This window comes from Nelumbo nucifera, chromosome 2 (genome assembly GCF_055504915.1).
Source record: "Nelumbo nucifera cultivar China Antique chromosome 2, China Antique-T2T, whole genome shotgun sequence".
NCBI lineage: Eukaryota > Viridiplantae > Streptophyta > Magnoliopsida > Proteales > Nelumbonaceae > Nelumbo > Nelumbo nucifera.
In genome coordinates, this window is record NC_142650.1 from 100,599,826 (window position 1) to 100,617,482 (window position 17,657).

The 17,657-nt window shown below is 36.3% G+C and overlaps 2 protein-coding genes across 12 annotated transcripts in view; both read left to right on the forward strand.

Moving 5' to 3' along the window:
- The window catches only part of LOC104606325 (putative NAD kinase 3), a 108,056-nt gene extending 105,683 nt beyond the window's left edge, over positions 1-2,373 (forward strand). For 2 of the 11 annotated variants that reach the window (XM_088898416.1, XM_088898419.1), the window contains 2 exons: positions 988-1,176; positions 1,716-2,160. In XM_088898416.1, coding sequence (XP_088754542.1) covers positions 988-1,176; positions 1,716-1,810 — 284 coding nt within the window. In that variant the 3' untranslated portion in view covers positions 1,811-2,160. Of the gene's footprint in view, positions 1-987; positions 1,612-1,659; positions 2,161-2,190 lie in introns of those variants that run through there. The other 9 variants (XM_010271465.3, XM_088898418.1, XM_010271466.3 and 6 more) reach the window with 7 other exon arrangements.
- Positions 2,374-6,422: 4,049 nt separating this feature from the next.
- LOC104606327 (uncharacterized) lies at positions 6,423-8,375 on the forward strand. Its single transcript, XM_010271467.3, has one exon. The coding sequence runs from the start codon at positions 6,649-6,651 to the stop codon at positions 8,248-8,250; it is 1,602 nt and encodes a 533-aa protein (XP_010269769.1). The 5' UTR covers positions 6,423-6,648; the 3' UTR covers positions 8,251-8,375.
- The last annotated feature ends 9,282 nt before the right edge of the window (positions 8,376-17,657 follow it).

Here is a 17,657-nt window from a genome sequence, read left to right on the forward strand (position 1 = left end):
AATGAAATTAAGTTTATGATAGGCCACTTTGTACCTTGCCTGAGTCTTTTTGTGTGGGAGGTTTACCAGTTTAGGTGTAGTGCGCTTAAATTGTATCATACTCTATAAATCAGGAAAATAAGTGTAGTGCATCACAATGGACTGGATTTCAATTTGAGAGGCCATAAATGAGCTTAGGACAAATCACAATAGCAGGACAAGAGTAATGTCTTTGTTGCAATAGCAATTCAAGTGGTGCACCTATATGATGTTGAAGCCATTACAGTATCGAGTTTTGAAACTTAAAACTCCCCCACTTGAATGTTCTGAACCTTAAAACTCCCCCACCGTCAATCTTTTTAGTTTGAATCTCTTCCTTCAATTGAACACAATTGATAGTTCCTACTTACAATCTTTCTGATTTATGGACTCAAGGCCACAACTGGCACTTTACATAGCTACAAGAACACCCAAGCTTCATGGACCATCAATACACATGTATGGAAAGTTGTGTATATGCAATTTGCAAAATAGGGAAGGAGCTCATAAGGCCACCTGCACTCACTGAAGTTCAACCATTTATTAGGAAATCTAAGAGATATTACCCAATGTTTAAGGTAACTACACTTCATAGTTTATAGTAATTTAGGCTCTCTCCACATTTATTGTTCTAACTATATTCATAATTGTGATCATGATTGTATGGGGATTATAGACAGTACACATGTATCAACTAGTGTCTTAGTTGCTGAACAAATACCGTATAGAGGAAAGAAGAAGGTTTGTACGTCAAATGTTTTGGCTGTTTGTGATTTTGATATGTTCTTTACCTTTGTATACACAAGATGGGAATGATCAATACATGATTCAAAGATATTGGCAGAAGCACTTAGTAATCCAATGTAGGGTTTCCCAATCCACCTCCAAGTGAAGTAGAAGTTCCTTAGAATTGCCCTTCATCAGTTGTCTTCATCATTTGTGTGTCTTCACATATGGATTTCAATGCAGGAAAGTACTACATTGTTGATTTTGGATATGCTAATGCTCCCGGTTTCTCTGCCCCATACTCTGGTGAACGATACCACCTTAGTGAGTTCAAGAGACATTTCGGTAGATTTAGATCAAAGGAAGACCTTTTCAACTGCACTCATTCTTTACTGTGTAATGTCATCAAACGTTTCTTTGGGATCTTGAAAGGTAAATTCTCCATCTTGAAAAACATGTCATTCTATCAATTAGACTTCCAACGACTTCTTGTAATGTTATGTTTTATAATATACAACTTCATAAAATAAGAGGCGTGTGAGGATAAACACATAGATGAGTATGCAAAGGGTTATGAAAATGACTCAAATGATTGTTCAAGTAGTGATGGTGATGGTAAAGAGCACACCACAACTGCATTGGGTTTGAGCAGAGAGATGGACATGGTTAGAGATCGAATTGCTTTTGATCTATGGGAGAAGTACCAAAGGTCTACCCAGTGGGTTACATAGATTTGTGGTTTATGCCAAAACATGTGAAACTTGACGTTAGGATTCAGATGAAGAAGATGTTGGAATTCAAACTACGATGATGTTTATGTTGTTATGGATTGAACTTTTTTAATACTTCATCTATTTTAAGTTTATATATTTTTATGCTCACTTGTTGATCATTATTGGATGTTTACTATGCAAGTTATTCATGCAGAAATGATTGATGGGATGTTCTTACCAAACTGCTCTTGTGGTAAGGGGAGATGACACATATGGCAAGGACAGAAACTAATTACGAGCGATGGTTTTTACATTGCCCAATAAGGAGTAACCATAGGAGTTCATTTGTATGAGTAGATGAATATGGTGAAATTCGCCATAGAGCACTTAGGGCTAAAGTTATCCAACATAGTTTATCTACCATACAACCACAACAAAACAATAGATATTTTGCATTCATTGCTTGTTGTGGTTGTAACTTAGTTTGTCTTCTAATTTGGGTTTAGCTAATAATTATCCTCTAGTCTTGGAGCTCATTAAATAGGATGGATATGTTATCAAACTTGATGGAAATATGTTATTATCTGAATTTTATTTTTAAAGCATTTAACTATTGTTATTTTCTCAAAATTCATTTACTCTATGTGGGAAAATATTGTCCAAATGGAATGGTAGAATGAAATGGTAAAGGGTTATTACATGCAAAGTAAATATGGTTTTGTTTGTACTATAGGTGATTGGATCACTCGCAATTGTTGGATATGATGCCATTATTCATGCTGATGTTGTTGATTTAATCCAACAACAATTTCAACCGTTGGATTTAAAATTTTAGGCTAGATATCATAAAGTAACCATCCAATTAATCTGGACCATTTGATAAGCATCGTTGTATAATATAGTATGATATTAGCGTGTACCATCATACGGAGTAATGTGTACACATACATGAAAAACAGTGATGGAAAATCACCTTATCAAACATTAGTGTAGCTTACTGCCTGTGTGATAGAAATACTACCAAACATATGAAGGTGTTTATTTGTGAAAAACGGGTTTAACAAGCATGGATGTTTTCTTTTTGAAAATCAGTCCCAAAAAACGTTCACACTTCCAAACACCATCCAAATTATATTTTTGGGCCCAACCATGCTCTCATGTGAATCATGTGAAAGATTTCACATGTTCTACTTAGGTTTGCTCGTGAACTTGCCTAATTAACCTATTTAGGCAATGAAAATATGGTACGTTTGAGTTTAGGACTGTTAATACTTGACATGATACATGAATACAATTCAAATATGGTACGGAGTTAATGGTTTAGGTTCACCTTAATCGTGTTCGTGTCACAATCTTATCGAATTAATCATTTAATACAATTAATAAACATGCCAATTCGACTTAAACTCAAAAATGACTTGCTTATGACCTGAAGTATCAAGTGTTATTATATTATTCATGTATGTTTGTAACTTTTGATGAAATACTATCATGGTAGGTAAGGATGACATTAAATGGCTTTTATGAGTTTAAGTAATGGATGATTGAATGCTTATTGTACTAATTAAATCTATTTAAGGTCATTTGGTTTGCCATCGGAATAAGAATGGTCTATATTCCCATAACATATTTGATTCAAATGGGAATGGGAATCAAAATTAGAATCAACTGGAATGAGATCTCATTCTCAAGGGAGGGAGACGAAATGGCCATTCCCTTAGATGGAGGAATACCATTCCACCAGATTCCCACTCCTGGTGGAATGGCATTCCCCCACTTGAGAGAATGGCCATTCCTTCCCCCTCCCTTGAGAATGAAATCTCATTCCTACTTATTCCAATTCCTATCTTAACCAAATAGATTATTGGAATAGATCATTCTGATCTTAGTTCTGAAGGATTTTGATTTTAATTTCAATTTCAATTCTGACTATAAACCAAATGGACCCTAACATTTCTGAAATTTATATTGTTTGAGTTAGATATATATAGTGACTTGAGGTTTATGCTTGTATGACACCCTCATCTCTAGTTCCATGTGGATAGGGGTGATCATGGGCCGGCCCGGGCCAGGCTTTGCCTTCATAACAACGGGCTTAGGCTAGGTCCGGCCTGCATTATGGGCCTAAAAATATAAGGCCGGGCCAAGATTCCGGGCCGGGCTGGGCCAAGATTCCGGGCCTATTTGTTGTATTTTAGTTCCAAAATTAAACAATTGTACATTTTTTTCACTTATTGTCGTAGAGACTATAGTAACCTATAAGAAACTTTAAACTTAATATCAAGATAAAAGCTTCTAACATAAAAGAAATTAAATAGTTATACCTTGTAATTTATAAGTTTCAATTGATCATTAGTATACTAAAAATGATAATTTTAACAAGCCAATTCTTCTATCAACAAAAAATCAACTTAGAACATATAATATTTATCAAAAATAACCATCCATTGTCGTGTAATATCCACAAAACAATTTTAAACATCTCTATAAGGGGCTCCATCTTCCATTCAAATTAATGCAAATAAATAAGTAATAAAATATTAAAGATGGTTTCAATTTTACCAAAAATTGCAATCACTCTAAACTTCAAATTTAAAATTGGTGAGAGAGAGAGAACTGAGAAGATTAGGGTTTAATAATTTCTATATTTCATTAAATACTAGATTAGAAATTGATAAGATATAAGACTAGGATTAAAATCTTTAATATCCTACAAATTTTTATTTAATATATAAAACATTAATTATCAAATATTTTTAAATAATATATATACATAGCAAAAAACCTAGGCCCGGGCCTTAACAAAAAACCTAGGCCCAAATCCGAATTTTCTGAGCCGGGTCGGGCTGAAATGATCACCCCTACATGTGGGTGTCATGTGATGATAATGAAAAAAGTTTGACATTTTGAGAAAAAGTTTAGATGATTTAGCAGTTACTGGTTCTTTCAAAAAAAAAAAAAAAAAAAAAAAGAGTTAGATAGTCGCTGAAATGGATGAAGTAAATGACTTTTTGTTTTGGTTAGAAATAAGTGAATGAATTCAGCCACCACTATGTGGGAATCTTCATACCTCGTCAGGCCTATATAGAGGTTTCTAAAAACTCTTAGGGATCACGGCCTCCATTAATCCCCTAGTTTGTCTGGAGTGATGTAGCAAATGTAAGCCATCTAGATCTTTCTAAGTTGGCTGGTTCTAGCCTCTAATCTCCAATCCAGAGTGGCCCTATACCCCTCCCCCCAATCAAATCGCCGTTTCCCCACCAGATTTATATCAACAGCTTGAAATTATAATCTTTTTTTTTTTTTTAACATGAAACTTGTCAAAGGAAAGACCCTTTTTGTATTCGACTAAATTGCCACGTGGAAAGATTCATGGTTGTGATTTGTGAAGCTCACTGAACTCATTGAAACTTTATATTATTACCATTCCATTAATAAATTATTAGTTGTTGCAGCATCAGGAACGTGAACCCGCGATATCACAGCAGCTAATATCTTAAATGATTCATGAATGCCTCCAGAGCCATTCTGCAGATCTGATCACTTCTGCCACTCATCATGAAACCCTAGAAGAATAATCACAAACTGATAATTATAAAATTATCACATTAATCATTCAGTTCTCATTCACTTCTGAAAAATAATTTCTCTCTCTCTCTGTTGTATGCAAAAATTTAAGCAATCAGAATTCAGAAGTCCATGATCCGAAGTTTAGATTAATTTTGGCTACATTAGCTGTAGATTATTGTACCCAAACATGTCGGCAGTTTCTTAAATGGGACTCATTTAATGGTGGGTCTCCCATCTTCTGTGCATGGGAACTCTTAATTCTTCCAGCAACGCATCTCTAGACTCTTACCTTACTAAATTAAGCGATTAATTGTGAGTTTTAAACTAATTATCAGGAATAATTACGACTTTTGATGTCAACAGAGTCAACTCCTACAAATCTCGATATTAGCAACAGGAACCATCCATTCTCGAATTTAGAATTAATTCACTCTCCCCAAAAGTCCAAAACAGATTTAGACTTTTGATGAACTATTAAAAGTACTTTTATCTCTCAACAAATTCATCACCTAGGAGGGGAGAAAATAGCTGTGTAAAGTGTAAACTCACTATTATAACACGTGGTGCATGTGCAGAGTCTCTACATCCATCAGCCGATAATGGGCCCCACGTTGATCAGAATGTTGTTTATGCTGTTGGACCAATCCATCATCCTGTTAAGTTATAGGGGACTCGGTATCCATGGAATGGGCTTTTGCCAGGTGTAATGATGTTGGGGATTATGATGGGTGGATGGAGTTCTGTATCATTCAAGTGGTGGGTAAAGTTGACGACAGGATTCATAAAGCCATGAGGAGGAGGGATTAGGGAGAGGCTTTCTACTATCTACTATCTACTTTCTACCTTCTTACATTCTGGGTTAATAAAGCGGGTCGTCGGTAAAGCCAGAGAGAGAGAGAGGCTTCTCTTTGACACCACATGATTAGCTGTTTCCTCCGGCCTTCCCAATTTATTGAGCTCTGTCCCTGTGGGCGTCAGAAAGGAAAGCCATGAGAAGCATCTCCGGCCAACCCCACCCCTTTCACTTGCACCATTGATATGGAACATCTGGACCCACAGAATCCAAATGGGTCCCACCCCACATGATCCCTTCTATTAAATCTGCACCCATGATGCCCCAAACCTCACTGTCTTCTTTGTACTCCTTCAACATACATGTCTACTCACACTCAATTTGGATGGTCAGGATGACTCAAATCCATGCATGAGCCTTGGTATTTGGCTGTGTACCCAATTGACTTGCCATGTTGGTGGGACCCTCTATTGTGCCAATACAGGCCAGTAGATGACTTCCACGTGTATACATCACAGAAGGTTGACAACAAACGATCTCTCCTAGTCTCTACACTAAAGTGTATACAGTTAAAGGTATTACACTATTACTTTCTTCATTAATTAATGTGCCTAACTTGTTGTTTCGCTCTCAAAACTCTCACGCCACCATTAGTCCCTCCACCACGTACTCAGACGTCTCGAACTCTTCAACGCGGTTTCTCTTCTTTCCAATTTTACCTCTTGAAAGCAAAAACCAGAGAAATACTCTCTCCCATCCCCTCACTACAATAGACTGAAGGGAGAAAAAGAGCAACAGAGAGAGACAGAGAGAGGGGCAGAGAGGGAGATGGGCATCTCTGCCAAGGCCAAGAGCGGCGGCGATGGCTGGGGCTTGGGTCTTCTCTTAGTTTTCTTCCCGGAGGACGAAAACGATGACATCGAGAAGAAGACAAAGCTTCTCTCTTGTTCTTCTTGTTCTTCCTCACCTTCATCATCCTTCAAATCTACTGGTTCTAGTAGATGTGGCAATCATAATCTTCTCATTAATAAAGCTCAATCAACAATGTCCATTTGTGCTCTTATAGTCTTCTTCACTCTCCTCGTCTTCACACTCTGCACTTTCGAACCCACAACCAATGCCATTAATTCTCTTTCTCAGCCCAGCACCAGACCACCCAGAAGATGGCTCGCCGAGAATTCCAAGGACTACCAACGTTATATGAGCAGGAAGAAGCGATCCTCCCTGTCTTCTTCGTGGTTTGGGACACTTTGGAAGGGCGGAGTTCGTAATCAGAATTCCAGTTTAGCTTCGGATTCTTCGATTGCTTTGCAAAGAATGGGGACATTGTTCAGGAGAGGAACCAGAGCAATGAGTGATCTTGTTGTCGCGCATGTCAAGGAGGATGTTACAGATGATGAGCTTCGTTTGTTTATGAGGACTCTGCACCGATCTGGTCTCACTGCGAGGTCTGATGTCGTGCTCGTCTTTCCTTCTTTGTCTTTGGCTTCCACCCCTGGCATTCCTTCGAATTTTTCTTCTGTAATTCGGGAAGAAAACGAGTCGTTCCTGAGACTCGTCCGTCATTTTAGAGGCAATAAAAGTTCGACTCCTGGGTCGGTGGTGGGTTTCGATGTAACCCAGTTTGTGAAATCGGATAAGAAGCAGAAGCAAGCGGCAGAGCCATTGTGGGGACGGAGGACTCACGGGAATTACAGTGGTCCAGAAGCTGGTGGTGGAGAAGACGAGTTGAGTTGGGGATCGGTGGTGGGTTTTGACGCGGCGGAGCTTGATCCAGAGAACTCGCTCGCCGGGTTCTTAGATCATGTCCCAATGGCACTTAGGAGGTGGGCATGTTACCCGATGCTACTCGGCCGAGTCCGGCGGAACTTCAAGCACTTAATGCTGGTGGATGTCAAGAACGTTTTGGTTCTAGGAGACGCACTTTCCCGAGTCAGGAACCGGAATTCCGAGACAGTCTACTTATCGGCGACGGCGACAACAGAGAATGCGCACGGAAAGCACGGCCGAAGGAACTCGGAGAAAACTCAGTCTCGTAACCAAAAAGACTCCAAGCTATTGAACCCAGAAGTAATAATGGGTGGAACTCGAGGCGTCCGGCGGTTATCGAACGCGATGTTAACGGCGATTGTGAGAGTCTCAATGCAACAAAAGAGCAAGGCCTCTGTCTCCGAGTCGGGGCTCTTGAATCAACTCGTTCAAAATGGCCTTTTACTGAAGAACATAGAGTTGATCAGAGCAACAGAGTCCATTCCAGATTCGAGTTCACTCACGAATCAGAAATCAAATTCTTCTTCACCATCATCATCTCACTCAATTGTTCATCATGGTAATCATGGTAATAGTAACATCAATCTTAAGTCCATTCTTCTCAGAGAACTGTGTTCATCTGTAATAGGATTAAGTTCTTCCGTTTATAGAGATTGTTAACAGGAAACACAAATTAGATTCACATAGTTTTTCCTTTTTTTTATTTAGGTTCTTCTCCAAATACTGTAATCAAATAACGTTTTGAGAAAAAAAAAATCTCTCTTTTTCTTGCCTTCTTTTTTCCAGTTTTTGTATTGGGATTTAAGACTTCTTTTTAATTCTGTTCTTTATTCGCATCTTAATTGGTATGTAGGCTTTTGATAATTGGGAATTTGGACCGACAGAGTGAGCCAAGTTAGACGAGTCAACTCGCTTAGTGAACCGAGTTTGTACAGTGGACAAACTCCATACACCCCCCTAATACTAGTGGGGCTGTTTCACTTTAACTACCTAAACCCTAATTTTTGTAGATCCTCCATTCCTCCCCTTCCCAAGTTAAATCAAATAAACACATTCTGTCGAAGTAGGGAAAAATAAAAAATGCCCTCTTATGTCACGTGATTTATCAGACATGTTCAAATGCTCAAATTACCCTTTTTAGGCATTTATTTTAAGAAACGGAAACTACTAGAACAAAAAGGAAAAGAATCATCCAAAAGGGTAATTTGGGCATTAAAAATTTCTATGTAATAGAATCAAAATAACCAAACTGAGTATATAGGTTCTGGTTCTCTGGTTTTTGTCCACATTAATAATTGGGTTGGAATCTGTTCTTATTGTTTCCAACTGATTAAGGCTTGAATCAATTATAAGTTAATAATACATAAATATTTTTTTTGGGTTTTCTTGTAATTTTTGTTATATTTTATGTCACAATCATTTTAGTGAGATTATATTATCAAAAATACAATTTCAAGTTGTCATTATCATAAATAATGATAGATGTCAAGTATAATGGGCCAATTGGGTCGAATCACATCAGACCGGATTAATAATTGGTTCATTTTTGGGTCTATTTTATAGAACTGATTAATAATTGATTTGGAATTGATCCACTCTGTCCGGATCCAGACCCTCTCCATTTGACAACTCACAAGTGTAGCTTGTGTAGTTGTGTATATGATGTTTTCCCTATTTTATAGTGTCAATAGAATAAATATCTCAAATGGGTCCAGTTTTACAGATCAGACCAATTCGAACGAGTGGTTTAAGAATTAAGATACCTATCCCAAACGGGCCCCCCAGATTATACGGTTGTTCTATTCAGTATCATTGATGGGGCGTTAATTGTATCAAGGACTGAAAATGAGAAGTGAAGAATGAATGGCTTCAGGGTCTGTTTCTGGGGAGATGAGAAGAAGAAAAGTTGAGAAATAGAGAGGAGGAGGAGGTGAAAGGAGGGAGAGTCATGGAGGGAATGTGAGGCAGAGGAGTTAGGGAGTAGCGACCGCATTGATTAAGCCCATGTGAAGATCTTTTAGCTGCTTTAATGGCTTTTGCTTAAAGAAAGTGCTAATTAAGAGGCCTGTTTTCTTTGATGCTTTTGGCTTTTACTTTTTTACCAACACAACTACCAAAAAGACCCAGCCGCATCAGAAAGCAGTTACTCGGTTGCTTTGCACGGTGGTTTTTGGTTTCCAAAACGATTAATACAATAAGAATATAATAATGCTTTTCTTATGGAAGGTGTGGTAACTGAGTTACCATAAAAAAGTTGAAATTTGTTCTGGTTTTAATGGGTTAGTTGGTATTGATGAGGTGCTTTGATACTCCCAATACTGATATCTTTCCTTCTATGAAGGCTGACTGACATTTTAATACAAGCATTGACGGGTTGACTCTTCTCTCTCTCTCTGTTAGGGTTCTAAATTAGAAATGACGAAAAGCAGGTAGGTTGGTGATGGATCTTGCATTCCATATATTTGTATTTGCACTATTTCCAAATGGAGTCTTATGCTGCCTTTGGAAATGATGTAAATGGAGTGTAAATTTTGGTTTAGGGTAAATTTGTATTCTGGTTTATTTTTGCTTGTGTTTGACAACCTTACATTTATTGTATTGACAAACGACATATCAATGCATATTTACATTGATAATAATTTGTAAAAGTACATTAATAAAAAAGAAGTAAATTTGAATTCAAGTGGGCGTTTGATTAAAAAAAAAGCATATGCTTTATTGGAATTCATGTTTGCATCCATTATAGCTAAAAATCTGTTTGGTAAGAAGGTAAATTTGTTAGTGCAAAACTAACCCAATTTTATAATTTATATAAACCATAGTTTTTAAAACCGAACCGGTCAGGGGTTCGGTTACCAGTTCGAATGCTCAGCCCATTCTGACAAAAAAAATAAAAAAAATTGAAAAAACGGTCAAAACTGTTCGAACGGTTAACCAGATGGTTCAGTTGTTTGCTGACCAAAATCAATGATTTTGGGAAAAAATGGAACCAATCAGGTGACCAGTTCCCAGTTTTTCCGGTCTGACCATTCAATCCAGTCCAGTTTTAAAAACCATGATATGAACCATTTTACACTCTACATATTTGCATTCACACTTATTTGCATCATCTACAAACACAGTCTTAATGGCTGAAGCTGAAACTTTGACTGTTATATTTGTATTTGCACTATATTGCATTCCATAAAATATTAAAGAATAACATTTTAACATTTAATTATTTTATTCACTAAAAGACAAAACAATAACTCATTCAGTTCAGAAACTTCAGCTATTATTAAATAGCCCCCGATTCTTACCCACCCTCTATAAATGGGTAGTTAAGGTTTTAAATTAGAAGGATGAAAAAAAAGCAGGTGATTTGGCAATGAATCCTCTCTCTCTGCGTTGTCTTAGTCTGACCTTCTATAAATTGGTTAGGGTTCTAAGAACAGGTGAGTTGGGAATGGATATGATGAAGAAAAGGGAAAATTGGGTTCACATTAATTGAAGATTGAACGGTGAAGAAAAGAAAGTGCACGTTGATTGATCAAGATTGAAGGGTACAAATGGGGATTGATTGACAACCTATTGTGCTATAAATGGCCCAAATTTCATGTCGAGTAAATGATGCCAACCCCTTTATTGAGTGAGGCTAAATGTTATTGATCACGGAATAAAGATACCATAGATGTGATGTTCAAGTCCTATGGTGGTCCACTGTTTCATCTAGCAAAAATTAACACTGATTACTATATTATCCTTGAGTCTAAAGCAAGGATCAAAATCTTGCTAGGCATCAGCTTGTATCGGCTAATATGTATTGTATCAGGGTTTTTCCGATATTTTCATACAAGGAGTGTATCCCGTCAGGCCATGATTCAGATGATAATCCGAATTTAAACTGATTCCTTTAAATCGATCTTAAAAATAAATAAATAAAACATAAAAATATGGATACAAGCCGATACATCCTACTCATATTTAGTACCTTGCTCTAAATTATCTGAACAATCCAATTTATCTCTAGTGATTGCACAAATCGAGTCAGTCCAAACTATAAGACAAGACTCCGACACATATAATAGATACCACCTTTAGGATATAATCCAAACAACAAAAAACACGTGTCAGCATATGATTTCAAATGGGGTGTGCCAAAGCATCAAGGATGAACACCCAATATTTAAATTTACTTAAACTACCTATGTGTTTTCTTACAAATTCTTAAACCTCCCCAGTGTATTGATTTCCCCCAAAAAAACTTCTCTTTATTTTTCAAATAAATACGCAAATACACCCCCTTAAAGTTTTTAAATCCTATTTTTTATTCAGGAAAAACTTTATTGGAATAAAGATTTATTAAATTACCTCCCAAAAGGTGGTTCACTCTATTTAAATGGGTTTTATCGTTTGCTTCATTGAGTGTACAATAAAGGCAAGAGAACCAGGTTGCTCACTCTCTTGCTAAATTTTGTGTCCATCACTTAGGCTCAGTTTGGAAAGAATATAAATACAAATATATATAGTGTAAATATATACAAAATACAAAGATTTTGTATTTATACTCTTATTTAGGCTGTATTTAATTGCAGTGCAAATAAATTTGTATCGATGTAAAATTATAGTAGTGCAAATGATTTGGATGCAAATTTTGATTTATTTTTATTTCAATGTTTACTTTATTTTATTTTATTATAATACAAGTAAAGTAAAATAAGACCTGAAGATACAAAACAAAATTAAACTAAAATAAAGATAAAAGAGATGGTGATTAATCAAAGTTACAGTTGAACACGCATTTGTATTATAAATATGCAGTTATGAATAAATTAGACCTAACACAATTTCAAATAAAAAAACTTATTTGAAAATTGAAATATGACTGGAGCAAGGTTTTTGAAGTAAGGTTTTAAAAACTGGATTGGGCACGGAACTGTTTTAGTTATCAGTTTTTAGGTCAAATGGTTCAATTGTTCAATTTGAACGGATAGCCTGTTCTGATTGGTTTGTCCGGATCGATAATTCAACTGTCTGGGTTAGTGGGTTGCTGACCAAATCAATGGTTTTTGACCTATGAACAATTTTAGGGTGAAAAGAAACTGATTGCTGACTGGTTTCTGGATCAACCAGTCTGACCATCTGGTCTAGTCTAATTTTCAAAATCATGGGTTTAAGCATTTGCTGAAAATAATGAGGTTTAACTAATTTTTGTTTTTTTAGCTTTTTCTTTGTATGGAGCTCCAGTTTTTAGTTTTTGTTTTGAGGTCTCATGCCATTGTCATTATTAATAAAATTTATTCTCTTTTAAAAAGACAAAAAAAAAGTTTAACTAATTTTTTTCTTCGATGATTAATTGACCTTCATATTATTTTATATTAAGAGGTGGGTTCATGTCTTGATGGGACCTGATGAGAGAGAATGAAAACAAACAACAATAACCTCTACCACAATTTAGGGGTGAGCAAGAAAAACTGAAAAATTGAACCGATCGAAATTAAACTGAAAATTCATTTAACCGAATCGATCAAAATTAACCAAATATGGATTATATATAAATATATATTTATAATATATAATATATTATTTATTATTTAAAATATAATATTATATATATATATATATTTCTAGTGTTTTATTATATATTTATATATTTTTTCTATAATATATATTATAAATAATAAAAAACCAAAAATTCAATAAACCAAACTAATCAACCAGTTAATTGATCAGTTTTGGATCGATTCTGATTACCAGCTTTTCAAAAACCGATGACCGGAATTCGATTTAGAAAATAAGCCCACAATTCGATTAAGCACCCCTACCACTTGGATGTTTGAACAAAAAAAACCTCCCTCCAGGTCCAGGGCCTCCACACGCCCGCATTCACAGGAATTTGACAAGGACCAACTCCCCACCCCACCTTCCATCCTGTCTTCCTTTGCTTGCATACAGAAAATTAAAGAGAGGGGCTGTAAACCTCCATGCAATAATTATTCTTTGGTCGTCTGGTGTTATATCAAGCAATACTAGTCGAGCAAGTTGTGATGTTATATAGCTATCACAGCCAGCCTGGATGCTGGGTAGCTCTCCATGTGGACGTCCGGTTCACTCCTCCTGCCAATTCCAACGGGCTGAATGTATTACTGCATGACATGGACGTTTCCAAGCCCTATTCCTTCCTACAAGCTGATTCCTGAAATTTTCCTCTAGAGGGGACCGCTCACCCTGCAGAAACTTCCTTTCCTTTATAGAATTTACATTGAGTCCTTCAAAAATTTGGAGGTTCCTACAAGCAATGTACTCAGCCTTGGAAGCAATGTTTTTGACTCATCCTTGACCCAATGGTTGAACCATTTGAACAATTACCTGATCCGGATTTTCTAAAACCTCTTATTTTATAAAAAATGGTTGATTTGGTTAAATTTCATCATACTCAAGCATGGTTTTCAAAATCAGATCGGACCAGAAAAACCGGGAACTGGTTAGGTGATCAGTTCGGTTTTACCCCCGAACCATTATTTCGCCAAAACCATTGATTTGGTCAGCAAACTGCTAACTTGGGTGGTTGAATTGTTCGAACTGTCTAACAGTTTTGGCCTTTTTTTTTTGTTAGAACAGGTTTTACATTCGATTCGAATGGTTAGACCGTTCGGCCCAGGAACCAGACCCCTGACCGGTTCATTGTCCGATTCGGTTTTAAAAACCTTGTACCTAGGTGGTTGAAACATTGACCCGCTTGACCCCACCTTTTTTTTTTCTTTTTTGCCAAAAAGCAAAAGATAATATAGTTTTCTTGAATCATATTGCTGAAACCTCCCCCAAAGTTTTAAGTTGTTGAAACCTCTCCTGAAATTTGGTGATTGCAATCACCTCCCCTAAATTTTTTGACATTGTTGCAAGTAGACCCCCCCTATTAGAATCCTCTAAAAAGAGGCATGAAAATGTCTAAAATATCTATGGGGTTACTTTTGACTAAAATATTTATTTTCCAAATTTTCTCTTCATATGATTCACTAGCCCATACCCTTCCAATCTCTTTTCTGCAATTGATTTATTTTCCAAAATTTTCCTTATCAATCACTCAAAGGTAAAGCTATAGAAACCAGCCTCAATACTACTTGTATGGGTATTTTCAACATTTTTTATGCCTCTTGTCAGAGGATTCTAACAAAGTGGATCTACTTGCAACTGTTTCAAAAAGTTCAGAAAAGGTGATTGCAATTACAAAGCTTCAAGAGAAATTTCAGCAACAATTAGAAACTTTAGGGGAGGTTTCAGCAATTTACCCTATCTCAAAACTTACTATAGTAACCCAATCCCAATTGGAAACCAGCCCAAATCAAATCTAATATATTTGTCTCATACAAATAGAAAATCAAGCCATAATTTAATGCAAATAATTACTAAATAAGACAACTTCAATGCTGTGTTTGGTTCCGTAGAGAATAAAAAGAGAAGGTGAAAAACAGAAAGATGTAAAAAGAAAGTTGCTTCATAAGAAGCCTTAAGGGCTTAATTTCCAACAATTTTCCTTCTTTCACTAATTTTCCGATAAATCAGTGACAGCTTAAAAGGTCGTTCAAATAAAGAAAGGGTCAAAACTGTTATGTTAATATTCCTATATATCATAGGGCTCTTTACCCAAATCAGCAACCTTCATGGCTGTATTTGGTTTGAAGGAAAAGATAGGGAAAGGAAGGGAAAAATAAGGAAATACTTTCCTTTCCTTTGCCTACCTTAACCAAATTCAAGCTTTAAATCTTGTATATTTTAAAATCCTAGATAGGGTCATTTATTTGTTAATTCTGATACAAAATCATAGACCTAAATCCATTGTTAATTAAATCCAAAACGTTGAAACAAATCTGAAAATCAAGGTTAGGTAGAATAGGAAATTGGGTATTCATTGACCAGCCAGTTAGTCCCAAAGTTTGTAGAAATTGGGCCCAATTGGTTGTCTTCCTCAAGTTGACTCCACTACAGTTTTTCATAGGGGAATTTCTTTGCTATCTAAAAGTTTGTTTCTTTTTTCCTTTGCGTGAATTCTCTGAAACCCTTTCAGGAGTGTCTATCATAGTGGAGAAGAAAAACGTCTATCAAAAGTTTTCTTTTTCTTTTTCTTCTTTTCCTGCTTTCTTTTAATGGCAAAGAATCCTAGGACCCTTTAAGCTGTGTTTGGTTTAATAGAAACTGTGTTTGGTTTAATAGAAAATGAGAGAGAAACAAAAAGGTTGAGGGAAAGTTCTTGACAATTTTTATGAAATTCTTTAGGCTCGGTTTGGAAGGAGTACAAATGCAAATATATAGAGTGCAAAACCTTGTATTTTGTATGTATTTGCACTGTACATATTTGTATTTACACTCCTTCCAAACTGAGCCTTAAGAACATTTCTCGTCAACTTTTTGCTTCTCTCTTATTTTCTGTCAAACCAAACATATAGCCTTAGCAAAAATGAGGGAAAGGGCATCAAAATTTCCTTTTTATGAGCAAGGCTGCAAATGAAATAATTTAATTTACGCCCGACTGATACCCATGGAAAAGTGTTTATTGTTTCACACTCTTTACAACCTAGCTATCTTTTTTTATTTAAAGACCTGGTGTTCTGTCATTCCTCTCCTTCAACATGTTTCATTAAGGATTTCCGGTGTTTGGAATTTGGATTAGCCTGCCTTTCTATAAGTTTATTCAACTTCTTATTAATATGAATGTTTTTCTAGAAAAAGCTTGTTGAAATCTATCCTTGTGTAGATGGGGTGTGGTTAGGATAGGAGGGTGGTCTTCTTGAAAAACAGAGGAAGACCTGGAGCAGAGGATCAACTGAGAGGTTAGAGGAGTGAGGGAATTTCCATGATAGGGTTGATTGAGCGTTGAATGAATGCTTTTCATCATAAAGGGGATCCCTATTTAAAGGGAATGATCTCGAGATCCCGGTCTTCCTCTGTCTTTCAAGGAGACCACCCTCTTAGCCTAATCACATCCTACCTAGACCTTGATTGTTTGAGCCTTGGGCTGCCTTTGGTTGATTATTTGTATTGATGCAATACCATGATAGTGCAAATGATTTGGGTGTAACTACTTATACCAGAATTTGCAATCTCATGCACTTGCACTAGTGCAAATAAAATTGCACTACAACCAAATGCAGCCTTGAAGAAGAACATTAGGATTTCAACTTGAGTCGGCTAATTGCTAAAATTTGAACGGACCAGCCCAAAAGCTTAAGCTTGATACAGTGTAAATTCTTCAAATCGGGTATTTGGCTTACAGTAGCCCCCCTATACGAGTCATCTAGCTAGCTCTCGTTTGTTGGGTATGAAGAAGAAAACATGGTTTCTTTTTCTTAGTTGTTGGATCTTTCTGCCAAAATTTGGGGAAATTGTGACTTTATAGTAAAATTGCAAATTATATATGGTTTTGTAGTTATATAAGAGAGTGGGCCATGGAAGAAACACTGATTCCTACAACTTGTGGCTTCACATGGTTGATGGAAAGTTTCTAAAATTCCCTAGTCTTTGCTTGCTATTGCATTGATATTCCTAAGCTCATAATCAACAAAAGACACCTAGGCATCAAAGGATGCTCTGTTGAGAGAGAGATTAATAAAATTTAGGGATAAGTAGATTGCACTCCACCTCAGAAATCTGAAATTAAAGTCCACTCTTAGTCTATTAGTAGCCCCTCTTCCCAGTCTGTAAATTTAGCATTGATTCATGGTCAGAATTCATCCCACTTGTATGGTGGAGCTAAGATTTTTAGGCATGGACTGAACAGTAAAAGCCCCCAAAATTTGCATCTTCTCTTCTTTCCATCCAAATACCCTAAGACAAGACATTTATGATGCTTCTTTAAGCACTTGTGTCTGCAGTTGCTTTTGGGCCCTTATCGTTTTGTTTTTTTACAAGCTGATTGGTGATTCCTCTTCCATGCATGGTTTTGAAAACCGGACTGGATGGGATAGTCGGAGTGGTTGATCTGGGAATTGGTCAGGTAATTGGTTCCATTTTATCTTTTTAGTCCCATTGACCCAGACAACATTTTTTGGTTGCTTTTTGTTTTATTTATTTTTTATTTTTTAAGTCAGAAC